Source organism: Ixodes scapularis, unplaced genomic scaffold (genome assembly GCF_016920785.2).
Source record: "Ixodes scapularis isolate PalLabHiFi unplaced genomic scaffold, ASM1692078v2 PGA_scaffold3__209_contigs__length_174095766, whole genome shotgun sequence".
Taxonomy (NCBI): Eukaryota; Metazoa; Arthropoda; class Arachnida; order Ixodida; family Ixodidae; genus Ixodes; species Ixodes scapularis.
Window position 1 is genome coordinate 3,509,906 of NW_024609868.1, and position 17,706 is coordinate 3,527,611.

At 46.0% G+C, this 17,706-nt stretch overlaps 1 protein-coding gene across 1 annotated transcript; it reads right to left on the minus strand.

The window, feature by feature from the left end:
- Window positions 1-50: 50 nt before the first annotated feature.
- On the minus strand, window positions 51-17,676 carry LOC115324441. Its single transcript, XM_029985075.4, has 6 exons — window positions 17,353-17,676; window positions 16,754-17,065; window positions 13,402-13,670; window positions 11,480-11,701; window positions 7,369-7,438; window positions 51-1,775 (listed from the first exon to the last, which is right to left on the minus strand). Exons 1-6 carry the CDS (start codon window positions 17,506-17,508, stop codon window positions 1,635-1,637), a joined length of 1,170 nt encoding a protein of 389 aa, XP_029840935.2. The 5' UTR covers window positions 17,509-17,676; the 3' UTR covers window positions 51-1,634.
- Between the last annotated feature and the right edge of the window lie 30 nt (window positions 17,677-17,706).

A 17,706-nucleotide genomic window follows, 5' to 3' on the forward strand; every position in this document is an offset into this window, starting at 1 on the left:
TCTCTCTTTTGTTTGGTATACCTAAAAGCGAAATAAGACAGCAATCTTTATTGTCGTAAACTTTTTATAAAAGGTTGGAACAAGGTCGTACAAATGCAAGCTTTCAATTCATCTGGCTTCTAAGTAAGTGTGCAGGCTTCAGTTTCAGGTGTACATAGTTTCACGTTGACCAATGCAGGTGCCACTGCTTGCCAGACGTTCTCTAATGGCTCACGGAAACACTGCATATCGAAATCGCCGAATATTGCCAGGTTTTTGCAAACTTTAGTAATGTGCTTGGAGCAATATGTTAGGTTCATATATTTGGGGAAGGATGCTACATACCGGCTTAAGAAGCAATTGCCGACATGTTCTGGGGATTGTTAAACATCCGGCGCACACACGTGTAGCCTTCCCAACTGAGCTCCGACCCATGTATGACATCAGCTTAATCCTTTGACATACACAATTATTTGATGAAGAGCGTCGTCAGTTGTCCTCGCATATTACCTAACCTTTCTTTGAGAACATCTATCAAAAGCATCGCAGCCTAGAAATGAAATTGTCAACTTCGAGCCAAAAGAATGTAAACCGCTTTCTGCGCATTTAACGAGCAAACTTTAATTTTTGCCGCTTTAGCAATTCTATGTACATCTGCTCTACCCAATCTACGATTGGGCCCTTCACCAGTTTCAAAAGGTTACGCTCGGCTAGAGCAAGCCAACTGCTGCCAATCGAGCAAAGTAAATTCAGTTTGGTAGACCTTTGGAAAGAAAAAGTTAATTTACAGCCCGAAAACAAAAGAACTTCCCTCTGCCAGCAACAAATGTTAAACAAGGTGCAGAAACGCGCAACTGTTCTAATCCACACCGACATTTCTTGCTCGTGGAAAACTAGTCATTTCATCTCTCGCATTCCCGCCCCAATTTTGTTTTGTATAGTATATACATACTACAAGTGGCTAAATACGTAGACCTTTTGCTAAATTGCCCCAACTACCAAGAAGCATGCTGCGGGTGTAGTTACACGCGCCGCATGTGCTGCCGTGCGCAGCAGTAACTGTTCAAGAGCTTAAAACAAATGACATGTTGCACGCACTTCGTCGGTGCCTTATTTCGGTCATTTACTTCGAATCTTTTATACGGGGAAGGCGAACGCGTGTGGTGCATAGACCGACGTTCCCAACATTCTCTTTGATGCGTGGGCAATTAGAAATAAGTCTATTTAGACCAAACTCTACCATTTTCCTGCAGGCAATACCATTTTGAAAAAAATGTTTTGTTTACATTAGCCACTGCACCATTCTGAACTGATGGCAAGTCTCGTGCCACCTCGCGGAACTCTCCGGCACAAAGTGAACCTTTAAAAAAAACTGCGGGGGTTTTTGCGCGGAAACCACGCCGTTGAGAGCCGCCTTCTCGAGCTTCCTGCACCACCCACCAAGAGCGGCGGTACGACGGCGAAACGAGCCGGTGGAAGCGGGTGCCAACCGAGGAAGCCGGTACCGTGACTCGCCAACTTCGGTTCCGGGGCTTTCGTCCAGGTCCTTGCACTTGCAGACTCCTTCGACGTATGTACACAGCCTAGAAGGGGGAGGGCCCTAAGTTTGCTGGAGGACGTATGCGTGTGTCGTGACTAGCCGCCGCCGTCTGCCACTAGAGGAGGCCGTCCTCGCTCGAAGCCATGGCCGAAGATCCGAAGCTGATGGACTGCGGCGTCAGGCCGAGTAGCAGGGCCAGCTTTACGGCCACGTTGGAAGGCTTGAGGACCTTCTCGAGGTCGTCGTCCGGCATGATCTGTTTTCGTCGGCGAGAAAGAGAGATAGATGCATTGGACCCTTCGTCAGGCAGCGAGGGTTTGTATCGTATGTCGTCCGCGATATAAGGCAAAAAATACCTCCACAAATGCTGCCCCGATTCAGGCATAGTAATATGATGGCTGGAATAAGTCTTCGACTGGTGTGTTCGGCGTCTTATCCCGCCCGTGCATCAAAAGTGGTCCGGTAGGAAATGACGTCGCAAGAGCCGACATGTCCTGTCGGATGTCGAGATCCTGCCGTTTGGTCCCTAAAGTTCCGGCAAAAATCAAGAGTTGAGACGCCGTCGTCACGGCGTCTTAACTCCTGGCTACCAAAGCTGTAGAACAACCTGCAGCAGAACGGAGGTCTACCACAACCGCCACCCCTGCTGGGACACCGCCAGGGTCATGACCAGCGCCAGCGTGACGCTTGTACGACGACATCAGGACGAAACCGAGTGACCACTTTTTAGGACGCAGTAAACACACCAGTTGGAGACATGTTCTGGGCACCATGACACTAACTATACTGCTAATTTCACTCAATGGTCATGTCCCTTCCATATTCTCTTAATTCACTTTGTTGCGGAAGCATTAAAAATAACTACAAGGTGCTTCCCCCTGCCCGATAACCTGCCTGTACCAAAAGCAATATTGTCAAGAAGCAGAAATTAAACGACGACTACTACATGGATCAAGATTTGAAATTTTGCTCTAACATGTGGCAAACAGAACTACGAAACATATGCCAAGCATATGTTTCGAGAACTATGCTCAGCATAGTTTATTTTTAGACTGCCCGCTCGACCTGCAAGCCTGCCTTCCTGACGTCACGGCACTGAAAAGTGCGGGTGTATTTGAATGTTGGTTTTGGCATCATTTTCACTTGCAGATTTCACAATAACTATGTATTCTGAATGTTGCGATACTAAATAGCATACAAACAAGGGCAGGAGCCGGCGATTGCAGAAAATATAGTTAGTTGGGGTAGCTCAAAAAATTGCCTAGAGCTTTTTTTTTTTAGATATAACTTGCAATCCAGTTCAAGTGATATTTACACAGCTAACTTGCCTTTACAATCTGACTGCAAATATGCACCTACTTGGTTTTGATGTAGCTTAATTATTTTTGTTACTATTCAAAGTTTTATTTGCAAGGGTTATGGGAAGGATTGAGACAAACTGAAATACTGAAATTAGAAAATAAACATAGCGCAGTAAACTGAAAAGTCTGTAGAGTCCAATAAGGTATAAATGAAAGCTCAAGGATGATCTATAGGTTCCTTATAGACCGACACACTGTTTCCAAACAAGCCCACATTTGTCCACAACAGGTGTGGGCACTGCACATGCGCAGAAACCAGATTCGTGAGAGGTGAAGCTTCTGCGCATGCGCCATGGCGACAACAGCGCCATTGCAGAGCTGCGATGTCGGAGCCGCGTGTTTGTCTACAACACTTTTGAATTGTTTACTTTCAAAACTATTTATTGCAAGCAGAAATAGAAGGCATCTGAAGAAAGTCTGGTAACATATTTAACATATTTATACCCCTTATTGCATACCTTGCACATACACCTACCAGGGAACAAAAAAAAATAATAATGAAGATGGGATATGTGCAAGTAGAGATATGGCTTCCATAAAATAGCAAAGTGTGTAAATACAGTCAAATGCCTTTATAACGAATGCCTCTACTACAAAAATGGTCGTTTAACGAAGTAAAGCAAAGTCCTTGCCAATCTTCTGTCAGTGGTTCTCAACCATCGGTGTTTCGCAGACCCCTCGTCGATCGGCGGAGATGATAGAGGACCCCTTCGCGGGGACGAGAGGAGAAAGGTATAGGTTAAATATAATAATGATTTAATAAATGGATACAACTAAGGGATAGTGTGCAGCAGGCCTCTCATATTTCCATACACACGCGTCCGAAAACTGAAACATTTCTTCTCGACCTGAAAACAGACAACTTTTATTGCCGGGCTTGACTGATGAGGCAGGGCTTCGTGGACCCCTAGAATGCTTTTGCGGACCCGTATTTGAGAACCACTGTCCTATGTGTTTCTCTGACCACTACAACAAATTCCAAATATTCCTGTTTAACGAAGCAATTGCACAGCACCACAAAGCAAAACTAATCGGTATTATGACTTTTCTTTATGAAAAGTAGCATAGAAAAAAAGCATAGAGAACAGAAATATGGGTGGCTATGACAGTGGTGTCAATCATAGCCACATAGGTGGCTATGATTGACACCACTGCTGCGCTGCGCCACCTTCGCAGCGCCCCTCCACCGTTGCCGCGCTGCACATTCTCAGCTTTGGGCCCAAAGAATTTGTTAGTGTGTACTGTTGTTTTCTATGTGACACTATGTGACTGTTGCTTCGCTGCGTAGAGAACCTGTATGCAGCAACGTAGTCATGTAGCGCCATCTAAACACAAGGTTGCACGCTAACAAATTATTTGGACCCAAAACCCAGAATGTGCGGCGTGGCAACGGCAGAAGCGGCGCAGCGGACGAGGTGCTACCCAGCTCGTGCATAAATACTTTCGTTCGTTTTCGCTTATGCCATTGATTGAGTACACGTACGGTCCTTCGTCTTCAGGTAAATTGCGATATTTTCCCAATATTTGCACCCGGAACATATTTTTTAAAAATCAGATTAAACATGATTTTTTCACAATTTTGCAAAATATTTTATAGGAAGCAAAGGGTTAGCGGGAACACATGTGCTAGCTCCAGATCTCGGAAACATAGCTAGATTATGTTTGCTTCAGTGAACAGCAGTGACATAAATAGAGCACAAAAATGTTGCTTTTATTGGGAGGTATCCTTTGCCTTTCCTTTATTTCAGTTTCAACTAGCAAAACAAAAATAAGAGAAGGATGAGAAACTACTCTCACAAGTTTGTTTCAAAGGAAACAGAAGATATTTTGTTCTTGTCAAACTGAAGTCATTGTTGTGCACTGCAAATGCACGCATAAGCTGTGATGTTGAGAGAATGTTGTCTTAATTCAGGTATCTCCAAAAAGTAGACTGGACTAGGATGGATACGGAGCATGCAGAAGATTTTGTAATCAACGAGGATTATGAAAAATCAAAAAGCCCAAGTGAGCTCTTAACCATGTGCAATGCTATCTTGTATACTCTAACAGCTTGAATATGAAAAAATAAAATATAAATTAAGAGATGAATGATTTTTATTGTTAATTAGATCTATATATCTTTCTAAATATAACTTAAAAACCCGATTCTCCCCCGATTACCAGTTTGGAGCAAAGTTCCCAATTTTTAGCCCCCCCCCCCCCCCCCCCCCCACCCATATAAAACCCGAACATGAAGAACCCTAAATATGCACCGCCCCACTCCAAGACGAGTATTTTTTTTCAACACTCCATTTGGGCAATACGCACACTCGTTTTCTTATTTCACGTGCATGTCGGCGCATTTGAAAGGACCCGTGCAAACAAGAGTACCTATATATATATATAAAAGTATTTTCATGGGCAGCCAACCTTTTTAAACTGCTTCGGCATTTGTTTGACCGAAGCACCAATCCTCATCAGGATCCAAGGCCCAAATTGTTCCGCCTTTAAGCGATCATACAACATCAAGAAAATGTTATCTGCGACTCTGCCTGCGATGCCAAAATCTAACAACCTAAGCGAATATAGTAGATTCGCACAGAAAAACAAGCATCCCTCTTGTGCCGGACAGATGAGAAAAAAGGTCGGGGAGCTCAGTTGGCTCGGTGGAGCCGCCCCTCCCCATCCTCGCTTCTCGATGTGCCGCGCACTGCGGCTGTTGCGTGCCAAAAGCCTGGCCGATTCTGCTGTGCTGCAGAGGTAGTGGCACTGCACCCGCTCCTACGAGAGCAACACGGCCGTTTCGAGAGCCTCCTCCGATTGACGCGTCGCCCGATTTAGAAAAGGCCAAATTTACTTCCGGCGAATGCCTCTCGTTCACTGCATGATCAAGGGTCAATGTCTGTGGTTTAGTGATTGTTGTGATTCATATTTTGGTAAGTCAGTTAAGTTAGTTGCGTGGAAGTCTGGACAGTGGGAAATTAGTCCACGGCAAGGAGCGCCCAGTGTCTCGGCTGTAAATGACAAACCTTGCCAGTGGCGGTATGATCAGTGCGACCTCTCGCCTGGTGTCTTTAAACTGCATCATGCAAAAGTGAGGATACGAACGTGTGCCGGAACAACTTTCATTGTTAGAAAAAAATTTTAAGTCTTTCCACTCTGGTAAAGAAGGAAGACCAGCCAAGCTGTACTATGGTCAGACGACCTCAAGGACGACTTCTTGGACGACCTCAAGGACAACTTCTAAGACGGCCTCGAGGACGCCACCCAGAGGATGACATCTAGACGACCTCAAGGACGACGCCTAGGACGACCTCAAAGACGACGTCTAGGACGACCTCAAGAATGACTTCTAGGGCGATTTCGAAGAAAACGTCCAGGACGACCTCAAGAACGACTTCTAGAGCGATTTCGAAGAAAATTGTCTAGGACGACCTCAAGGACGACTTCTGGGACGACCTTGAAGACAACGTCTAGGGCGACCTTAAGAATGACCTTGAGGACAACCTTGAGAACGACATCAAGGACGACCTCAAGGACGACGTCTAGGACAACCTCAAGGACAACTTCTTGGGCAACCTCAAGGACCACGTTTAAGAAGACCTCAAGGACAACTTGTAGGACGACTTCGAGGACGACATCTAGGACAACGCCTAGAGAAATTCAGCCTTTCCACTCTGGTGAAAACCAGAGTGGAAATGCTGGAAAGGTTGTCGCCATCTATGAGCAAGGCCGGCAAGCTGATTGTCAGGTTGCCGCCGTCACTCATAGATGGCGGTAGCTGTCCAGAGTTTTTTGTCAACATTTCTTTGCGGGGGACACGATGCTGGGGAAACTAGCCCTTAACAGCTCCGCTGTAAAAACTGGTAAATGAGCTTAAAGCTTGGATTGTGCAGCGAGAGTTTTTGCCCACGTGCTCCGAGCTGCGATGTGCTACCAGAATCGGCCAAGTTTCCCCCTTTTTATAAGTTAATTGTAAATGTACAAAACCTCATTCCTGGTGTCGCTTATACTAGAATTTGGCCCTACAACTTTTCCTGAAACACCTCGCATGTCGCGTAGGTACATCAATATGCGATAGCACAAATTCGGTTTCATGTGATCGATTTTTCGCACTCAACTACTACAACGAAGTTACCTGTACTTCAAAAAATTTTGCCATTCCCACACACTTTGTTATAAAGGCGTTTGACTGTTGTACATTCTGAAATAATAACAAAAAAACATGCGCAGACCCATTTTACTTTGTTTCCTAGACAATATTTCAAGACAGAAGAGACTTATTTCACGAAAATACTTCAGGACGAAGTGTTTAGTGCCTTTCAATCTTCAAAAGCACAATTTCAAAAATGTGCGTTTTTTTTTCAAAGAAAGGAGAGCCGCAACGGCGTGAGGTTCCTTCACGTGCTCTTTGCTTGCTTGCAATTGGAAACATTAAAAAACAAAGTCGCTCTTTCAATGGGTCACCTGGTCAGGGAAGAAGTGAGAAGGGTGATCAGGTATGCTCACCTTGTCACAGGTGTGTTCGTGAATGAGGCCATCTGCACCGACCTTCATCACGGAAAAGCCGTCCGTCCACCTAGGATCGGGGGAACGTCATATTCAGGTCCAGAATGTGCATCTTACGCCATCCTCACTACGAAATCGTCGGCCCCAGCAAACATTCCAGAGAAGAATATCCTTCGCTATCGATCAATTAATTAATATTAGTTAAAGGGGCTCTGCAACTTTATTGTGTACGAACGTTTCTCACTTTACACAAGCTTACTGGCATTAGTGGGACCCAAGTACTGGCACTAGCCGGACGCTCGCACGCAATGCCACTGACCAAGAAGCTTCTTTGTCGCTCTCTAATTGCAAGGATACAAGCGGACATTCTCTTTCAGTTTCACCTTCACGAAACTTAATGACCAAGTTGTGAGGATCGCACTGTTAGTGTTGCCAACAACGCAATCCCCAGGATTTCGTTGTCATGCTTTGTGATACCCGAGGTGACAATATTAAATGCGGCTCATACACTGGACACAAGCACTGTGTAAGCATTCCATTTTGGCTCGCGACAATTAATGCCTCGACGTGCATTCGGGCAGCGGCTCGTGCCCAATCACTACAATGACGGGAATAGCCAAACTTTAACAATGTGTCCAGCCCAGGATGTGCCCTGTGCTTTGACAACCCCAGTGCGTGGCTACGATAAACATTGGCGGCATGTAATCAGCTTCAGAACACGCGAGTTGAGCGGGTGAACGCTGTTTGTTTTTCTCCAATTTTCTCCGCAACTGCCATTGCCTGGAGAAAAGAAACTAATGCATGTTTCATAGCTAATGCATGTCGAGAAATAATTCTAAGCGGTACAGTATAGACCAGTTACAACGTAACCGCTTACAGTGCAAAACCGGGTATAACGCGGCTTTTTTTAAACCACCGGTTCGCCTCCCATAGAACTCCATGTATTTACATACCGCTTAAAATGCAGGCGCGCGAAGGGAAATACCGGTTATGGAGCGGTTTTTGGAACAGCGCACCGACTGACTAGCGCTGCGAGCACGCTTCTTTGTGTGACACTAGATAACGGCGCGAGCCGCAAGCGGCACTTGCGGGACAAGGAGGTTACTCAAAGAAGCGGGGAGAAGCGAAGAGAGAGGCTTCAGTTGCCATAGCGACGGAGGGACGCACGCACGTGTCGTTCACATGCGCGCGTCCCTCAGCTGCATTGGAAACAAACAGCCGCAACGACAGACCAATCGCAGATCGAGGAGAAGTGTTCGCGCGCGTTGCATGCCGGTCGCGGGCCGGCTGCTTCTATCCGCAAACATGGCGTCGGTTGTGATCGCCGACGTAGACGGCGGGATGGAAGCTCATCGTTCCGCGTAAAAGCGCCATCCTTGACTGTGAATTTTCGTTGTGTGTCGCTATGATAACCCAGCACGTACTAGAAGGGAAGATCCACCTACTCGTGCGGCGATGTTGTGGCGGCACTCTCAAGACGGCAGAAACGCCCCTGTCGTCGTGTTTGTTTACTTCGACTACAGTGGTGCTTTCTAAGCATTTGTGTTTTCGAATATCACCCAGATTTCTTATTTGGAGCATTTCATGCCTGTGCTCAAGTTGAAGGTATTACTGGCGCGTACCGTATAAAGGATGCGAATTTTCACGCGTTTTCATCGCCGGAGAAAAGTGATTAAGGTTAGCAATCCTGAATGCTCGCAAAGTCCGTCCGCAACCTGCGGACGGACGTTGCGACAGGCAAAAGTCACTCATTTCTTTCAAAATGTGTGACACACTTGAGAGAGAAGTGCACTAGTCTGGTGAAATAAAGACTTTCCTCAAACTAAGCTTTATTTTACACCTAACATAAAATAAATTCTTTTACGAAGGTAAGTTGTCTGATGGCATGTATTTTGGCCTGAAAAATTGATGTTTTGGTTATAGCGCGGTACCGCTTATAGTGCAGATTTTCGCGACTCCCGCGACATACGTTATATGCGGTCTACACTGTATTTACTGAAAGTACAAAAATTGCGGCATCGCCCCTTTAAGATTGGAGCTAGTCATCACTGGAGACAAAAGCAATTTTTGAAATTGACAACAAAGCAGGGTGGTATTTTTTTTCATTCATTCAACATTAAAGATAGGTTGAAGTAAAACAGTTGCACAAGCAAAAACGTTCGGCAACTGAAGCGACAAGATGAAGGTATCTTGATAATGTGGATGCTTGGGCAAGTTGGTAATTCATGCTTGGATGGAACAGCACGGATGAACAGTCACACTCACATGCACACAAGAAGCGCTGCGAGTCTGTCTCCTTCTTGCGTGCATGTGAGTATGACTGTTCATCCGCGCTGTTCCATCCAAGCATGAAGGTATCGCTTACTAGAATATTGTAAAACCCCTTATATTTGTGGCCCCAATTTTTTGCAAATAGGTCAGAGTTATTTATTTGCAAACATTAAATTTTGCGAATTCTAAAGGCCACAATTTGCATCTCTAGACAATTTTTCACACACTTGAAGTTTGCGAATTTCACAGTTTGCAAAAAACAGGATTTTGCAAACATTAAGGATTTTAAGGCATACAGTATACACAAAATAAAACGACAACATAAAACAATGAAGCACCGTAGACAAGATCAACCTTAATTTGTACTAAACTTGAATATGCAGCTTCAATCTGAGACCCTCGCATCTACAGTAAAATTCATCCAAAATCGCTCTGCTCATTTATACTTTCTAACTATCATTGCACAACTATACTTCATTTCAGCTTAAGCCCAGACGCAGCCGATACTACAAGCGCCAGGGCTTTTCAGCGTCCCTGCCAACCACGAGCTCTCATGCAGTGCAAGTACTGTTCAAAGCCGCATGCTCGCACTTGTAGCATTGGCTGCGTCTAGACTTCAGCTGAAACCAAGTATAGCATTGGCTGCGTCTAGACTTCAGCTGAAACCAAGTATAGCATTGGCTCTACGAAAGCATCCCTGTCCTTGCTTAGTCTCTTGCTTCGTAGAAAAATACCTCGCCTATGTTTGTTTCACAAGATTTATTACCCTAATCCAACACTTCAACAAGGGCTATTTACAGAACCATCCCAAATATAATGCACCAATCACCAACTAAAAGTTAAGATCCATTGCAGCTTGTTCTTGGCCCAAACCTCCATTGATTGTAATCACCTTCTCGCAGTTAAAATTACTAACACCACTTATTTTAGACTTAGAATTAATAATCTCTTAACTAATCTTCCATAGTAATTTTTCACTTTTGCCTTTTTATTGTTTTTACTTATACAGGGTGTTTCTTTAGAGCTTAACAGATTTCTTAAAAAAAAAAGCCGTGAAAGCTACACTGAGGCAGTTTGTGCAGGCAAGTTATACGGCCAGGGGGCACAATATAAGGGGCAAATCATCAAGATAAAGCACTAAAATCTGTTCATCAACTTTTTAATTAGTGAGAATAGACATATGGTTTCAATTAGAAACCTATTGAGCATCATCAAAAACCACTAAAGCGGTAATTTTTAGAAATATTTTAAGCGCAGGAGAAGCGTAGCTTTCAGTTATCACACATGCAACAGGCACGAGGCTGGGGCTAAGATAAGAGATGGAAAAACCGTGTGGGCACGTTATCACACTGGTAGCCTTGCCCCTGCAGCACGACTGGTAACTTTAGCACTCCACCGAGCTTCCCACGTGCTCCAAGTCTGCCTAATATCGACCGATTTAGTCGTTTTCAGGACACTCGGCAAGCTTCTAATTAGAACCATGTTTATTTTCAATAACTAAAGTGTTCATTAACACACTTTAGTTAATAAGCCGACTGATTGTTACGATCAGACCCTTCTGCTATGTCCCCCTGGTTGTACAACTCGCCGCACAAACCGCATTAGTGTAGCTTTTGCAGCTTTTTCTGAACAGATCTGTTAAGCTTAAAAGAAAACACCCTTTATATGTCTTTCAGTGCCCCACTCCTCTCCGTAATGCCTTTGGGTCCCGAGTGTAAGTAAATTGAAATAAATTAACGTCGGTGTGGAGCTGTCGAGGAAGGTTTCGATCGGACATGTTTTGAGCGGGAGTACAATCGCGAGCGGAGTGCCCCTGGTGGCCGAAGGCCCCGCTACTCACTCAGCCTCCCGGGACATCATCTTCTTCCACTCCCAGATCCTGAACTTCCAGAACATGAAGAGCACCCGGAGGCCCGAGAGGCCCACGATGCGCCAGCGAATGCGCACCGTGCTGTCCTCCCGGTGGACGGTCATCTTGAGCACCTCGAGCTTGACGTGGGCGTAGCGCAGGTGGCCCAGCATCCGCACCAGGGCCAGCTGCTGCACGTAGCCGGGCAGGCCCCTGCGGAGACCAAGGCGGTGGCATGCCCTTTCTAGAGGTGCCACACGGGCTGGCTCGAGCCGTGCAATGCGTTGCACTACCAGCCAAATTTCTTCCTATTAGGAAGGAGATTCAACCGTCGAGCCCATAATGGCCAGCTTCAGAACTACAGCCAGGGGACCACAACTACGACGCAACATTCGGCCAACGTAGCAGAATGTGGCTAGCATTCTCCCGTGTCACCCGAGGAGGAGCTCTTTTCTAGCCGCTCCGGCTTGCGTGAACGATGCAGCATGCACCTTATATCTACTTAGCACCTGCTCAGCACAAAAGACAGGTCCAGATTGCACCCTCCGACGACTGCTTTCGGGAATGATCCGGCTCGTCACGTCCTGCCGATGTCTATATCACGCTGCCTCCCACTCTATTGAGAAAGAAAGACTTTCCACTAGAGCGAAGCGAACGTCGGAGGAGGAGAGAGTCCTCTTCGGCTTCTCTCCGGCGTTCGCTCTGATAAAGTAAAAAAATAGGAGATCTTCGTGGGAAGAGCGTCTCCTGGTTTTTTTCATCTGTGATGAGGTATTGTGAGCGTATTACTGTTCACTACATAAGTGAGCATCCGCATCGCTTTATTACGGCGATGCTGAGAGGGGTTTCCCCACTGCCGTACGATGTCCCAATAGACGGAAAAATTGAGGAACCCTGTACTCAATAACTTGAGTAGTGGCTCAGTCTGCCAGCCAAAAACTTGGTTACAAAGTGGGTCAAACAATGAACGCTCGAAGAGTGGATACTGCGATAAAAGTTATCGTAAATGCGATATAAACACGGGGCAACTAAAGTTAGCCATAACAATGAAAATGCTACTCTATGACAGCCGGTACACAACACAAAATGGGCACCGTTTAAAATAAATTTGAAATACATCCGAAAGAGTGCACTCCATTTCCTCACGGCCGTTGCTGATGTAGGTAAATTTTGAACGGGGAATTGACACAATTTCAAGCAGCTCTAGGAAAAAGAATTTAAAAAGTAGGGTGATAGTTCCGCATCTGCATGAAAGAAGTTAGTTACATGTGACACCGGGTGGCATCACATGTAACAGAAATGTAAAGCTTCTTTGATGCGAACACCCGAAAGCAGAATCAGCAGATCCGAGCATGAGTAACAGCACTAACCAGATAATTTGTTTCCATTTGTCTCCACGTGCATAGAAATCATACCTTTTTTCTTTTCTTGAATTTTTTTTTTCTCCAAAAACCTACACGCATATTTTTGGCTGGACTCAGTTCTTTCCCGACTCAGATTGCTGTACCCAAGGACAATATGAGCCAAAACTCCCGATCCAGCCTTTTTCTGTGTCCGTGGTCCACACGAGCACAATTATTTCTCAATTTGTCAAACAGTCCGAAGCGTCTGACCTCAACTTTGCATTTCAGTCCTAGTTCAGAGCATAGCTCTCCAAAAGTGGCAGCTATGCCAAAGAAGCTGTTTCGGTTCACATTTTCTGCAATAGTATGTCCCTGTAATCTCCCGTAACATTATGCATTACAATCTTTGGCTAGCCATCATTACCTCTATACACTGCTTCATACAGAATAAGTTATGTTTTGGTCACGCATGGCCGAGACACGGAATAAACTGCGCAACCCCCGCGTCTTGGAAAGCGGCCAACGCGAAGGACCGTGGCCACGCGTCCCGCAGGGCACGACGCCACTCACTGGGTGGTGACGCCACGGATGTTGTTCCTGAACACGATGCCCTTGTGGTACAGGGAGTAGTTGTGGGGCTCCGTGAAGAACTTGGGCAGGGTTTCGGCGAGCGCCGTCTGCAACCTCTGGAGCTGCTCCTCGGAGGCCCTCCCGGGGTGGTCCCTGGGCCCCTCGTCCGCCTGGGCCGCCGGCGTGCCCGAGAACTGGAGCACCTCCCGCTCGTAGTCCGACAGGACCATCCGTGCGGCCATCTGCCGGTCCACGTCGAAACAGTACACCTGGCCACGTGGGGACGGCAAAGGGAAAACTGAATGAGATATAGCTAACACAGCTGGGGCACAAATGGGACAGAAGGAAATTGGGACTCCCTCTCGCGTGGCTCTGGCCCAAAGTCTCAACCCTGTTTCCCAGTGGGTCCGGTGTTGGGGTAAGGCCGACATGATTTGGTCAGAGGAAAGTTGGCGACTCCCTCGCCAACTTTCGAGGGAGTCACCAACTTAATTTTTTTTGCCAGATTTCCCAAAGTTTTTTTTGGCAATATCCCACAATGCTTGATGAGAGTTACAAAAATGCAGAGGGGAAAGACATCAACCTAGTAGCGTGGGGACAGGAATCTTTTGTATTTGGTCTTCAGGCTAGGTTGTGCAAGCTATTGTCCATTATAAAGGGTACAGCCATTAACATTCAATTCATCCAACCTTCCTATTTGAGTACCCATAACACCTGGAAGCCAACTATGAGCTAAAGCCAAAAAGTCAAACGCATGCACACGACTAGGGATGCCGCAAACCTCCTGAAGTTCGAGGTCGAAAGGTTTGGAAATTTTAAACCTAGCCAAGGCTTGAATTCAAGCATTTCACATCTTTGGAATCCCGCTGAGGTTCAAATTCGAAAATGTCAAGGTTTCTAAAAGTTTGAGTTAGAAGATTTCAAGATTTTTGACAAATCGTTCGAAAAATTCAAACATTTTAAATTTATTTAAGATTCAAGTTAGAAAAGTTTTAAGATTTAGAATTCTTTCGAGGTACAAGTTTGAAAGCTTCAATTTTAAGTTTGAAGTCTTAATTTCACGAACGGATATCAAATTCCGCAGTTTCAAACTAAGTTTTCATTAATTAACCTAAACAATCGCAATATGTGCTACAAATCTTATTGACAACGTTGCCCATTTCTCTTATGTCGTGAATATACTCCTCCCTCCTTAGCACTGTGGTACTGACAGTACTACCTGTATTACTCAATTTGCCATAACTTACGAAACAAGCGTTGAACTGGTTGAACGGTTTATCGAAAAACCCCAATGCCAGTCAGGTGAACATACTTCCTACTTATTTGCGAACTAGTAGCAAGGACATCAAACATCGCCTAAATGCAATAAAACGCGTGCACAGGAAGGCATCCAGGTTTCCCGAATATATTCAGTTGCTCCGGGCGCTTATTTCGGCGGGATGACCCGCAAGATGGAGAAAACACTGAACACGGGCACAGCACCTGACACAAGTCAAGGTTGATTAAACTAGACTAAATGAGGGAACCATTCGGCCCGGTAAAATACAGCTGATCAGGTCACGACCGGTTGTTACTGGGCTAACCATATTGCCGCTGCCTGGAACTTCTATGAATGGAGATATTGGCCGCTCTACAGCCGGTTACAAACGATACTGAAGTAAGCGTTGATTCAGCGTTCGCTGTGCGCATCAACATCACGCTCCGTGCGCACCTTTCCTTGACTCAAGGAAATGGGGGGACCTGCATTCAAAAGCAACTAATGCTATCAGGAAGGCTCCTAGGGAAGCACCTTGGTTGAATTTCAAGCCTGCAGATCAGGGATCTGTTGACCCACAGGTTACCTTGAGGCAACCTATGAAGTTTAGTGCGGGAGAGGCTCTGTGCAGAAATCGAAAGGAAGAGGTGTGAGGTCGAGGCCACCCCAAAATGATCATTCAGTGCCTTACAGGCGAGTCGTTCGTGGCACAATTAGCTAAGTAAGACTCTAGTGCAATTTAAACTCCACTTCACACATTGACATCTTGCATTATTTATATTTGCTACCTTGAACCTATGGGGGTGAACCTTATTTGAACTTCGTCGACCTTTGGTTAAGAAGTTCGAAGTTTGTCAAACTTTTGAACTTGACAGGTTCGAAAGTTTGAAAATTGTGAAATCTGTTAGCGTGTTAAGTTCAAAAATGTCAAATTTCATGGTGCAAAAAATTGGAAGTTAGAAAACAATCGTATTTCTCAGCACCAAAAATTCTTAACTTCAAAAATCATCAACTGTTTTATATAATAAGTTTGAAGTTTCGAACTTTGTGAACCCCTTGGTTCAATCTTCAAACCTCAGATTCGCAAAGTTTGCGGCATCTCTACACTCAACCCACCAGCAGCTGAACTAATATCCTTCGCCACATCCGTCACTCCTTCAGGAAGGGTGGCACCTTTCACTTTGAACTGACTCTCTTGGTACTGTTTTTGCACGCAGTAGGCCAGCCACAAGGAACACAATTTGTGCCGTGCACGGTAAAAAAACTGAGTCTGGTTTTCAATATTGGCGTCTGATTCAGCATGTCTGTACGACTTCAGCGAGGACATCAACCACACTGCCGGGTGCAAAAAATCACGATTTCCTTGCGACGTCAGTCAATTGTTGGACGTGTGGGGAGGCACCTCCTTATTGCTGTCTCCTTTTTTCTTGTTTTCGGGAAGAACAACAGCAGTGCATCTTCCGAGGATGCAAGTAGACAGTCGCTGTCCCCTCTAACAAAAGTCGCTCCAAAGCAGACCGGATATGGAGGAGAACCTACACACGTTTGAATGGCCAAAATTGGAGCAAATTGTATCTTGTGTGGACAGCCATTTACACAGTGTCTTCAAGAAAAGCTTTGTATTTCATAATTCACAATACTTCTATCCTGGACTAGCAAGATATCCCTCGAATCACTGGACAAACTATCTCTTCCCGTTTTTTTTTTATTTTGCTTTCGACTGTCTCTGCCCTTTCCGGACAGGGTCAAAATTCTTTTCAATGAATTTTTGAGATTGCCTAACAAAACGCTGCATGCACAAATGTTTCTGCAACGAATCTAGCCATCTCGACATTGCAAAACTAGCATCCCGCAGAGATACAAATGGGCAAGGAAAACGGGTGGCAGAGAGAGCAATACTCGATTACGGGTGCAGCTCGGAATAGAAGTCAAAGGTTTCCCTTTGATCGCCACCCTTCCACGCCCTCTGGCTCAGCGTGCCAGGAACTTGAAGCTAACCCCTTCTGCTGTCAAAGCATCGAGTTCAGGGTTCGTTTCGACGCAGCACTTGAACTGCGAAGCCGCGTCCCTGCGGGCGGTGGACCAATGGATCTCCACCTGATACGGCTGGGCGTCCAGGTAGCCCGACAGGACCGCGGTGGTGGGCGAGATGCTCGCTCCGTCCCCGACGTCGTCATGCTCGCCACGCAGCTCGAGGAAAGGCAAACGGTCATGGTCCGACGGGACGGCGCCGCTGGTGACGTCCACGGGGCAGCCGAGATACTCGACCAACTCGGGCGCGAAGGCGACGTCATTCGCGGGAGCGTCAGTGCGAACTTGGGGCAGGCACACGCTCGAACTGCGGCAAACGCTCTGGAGCGTGGGGCACGGTGTCGGGTGCAGAGTCGAAGCGGGTTCCTTCGTCAGCGCCTGCGAAGAAGAGTTCGAAAGAACAGTAATCGCTAAAACTGGTATTGGCCACTTATATTCTCCTTACAATATTAAACAAGAAGCCAACGGACAATAAAGTGAAATTCGGACGTTCACCTTTGCTACCTGGGAAAACACGAATGAATGAACTAATCGAACTTTTGAGCCGTGTCAGCTCCACAGACGCGGTGGACCTGTCGTGGGGTTGATTTTTCTCGCGTCTCACAGATACGTTCAGGAGAGAGAGTTCGTATCGCGAAGGGATGAACAAAAATAAAGGGTTTCACCTTCGCTCTGTGGCCTGGGGTTAGGGTTATATAGCAGTTGCATGGCGTTGCGCTGTTCAGGGTCAGCAGGCCGGTATGGGACCGAAAATTGCCGGTCTTCACGGTCCCCATGACATTGCTCAGGCAGCCCTTCAGTGCTCTGAAGCTGATGGCCATCTCACAGCTATTTCTGGTGGGTACGACTTGGAACGAACTGGGCGACCAACTAATATGCTTAACTATTAAAAGGATGCATTAACTTCCACATCCTCAGATGGAAAATTGCTACTGCTCCGTACCAGTGTTGGCCTCCGGGGTTGCGGGCTTGTTATGAATGCGCTTTCCGCTAAACTTGCTAAATTTTTCCCCAAATAT

What these genes read in the sequence shown, in the direction of transcription:
- LOC115324441 (XM_029985075.4), bottom strand. Translation starts at nt 17,508, where the DNA reads ATGGCCATCAGCTTCAGAGCACTGAAGGGCTGCCTGAGCAATGTCATG. An exon ending in TGGACGCCCAGCCGTATCAG is followed by an intron (nt 13,671 to 16,753) that starts GTGGAGATCCAT and finishes CCACGTGGCCAG; the next exon opens with GTGTACTGTTTCGACGTGGA. An exon ending in ACGAACACACCTGTGACAAG is followed by an intron (nt 1,776 to 7,368) that starts GTGAGCATACCT and finishes CGACGAAAACAG; the next exon opens with ATCATGCCGGACGACGACCT.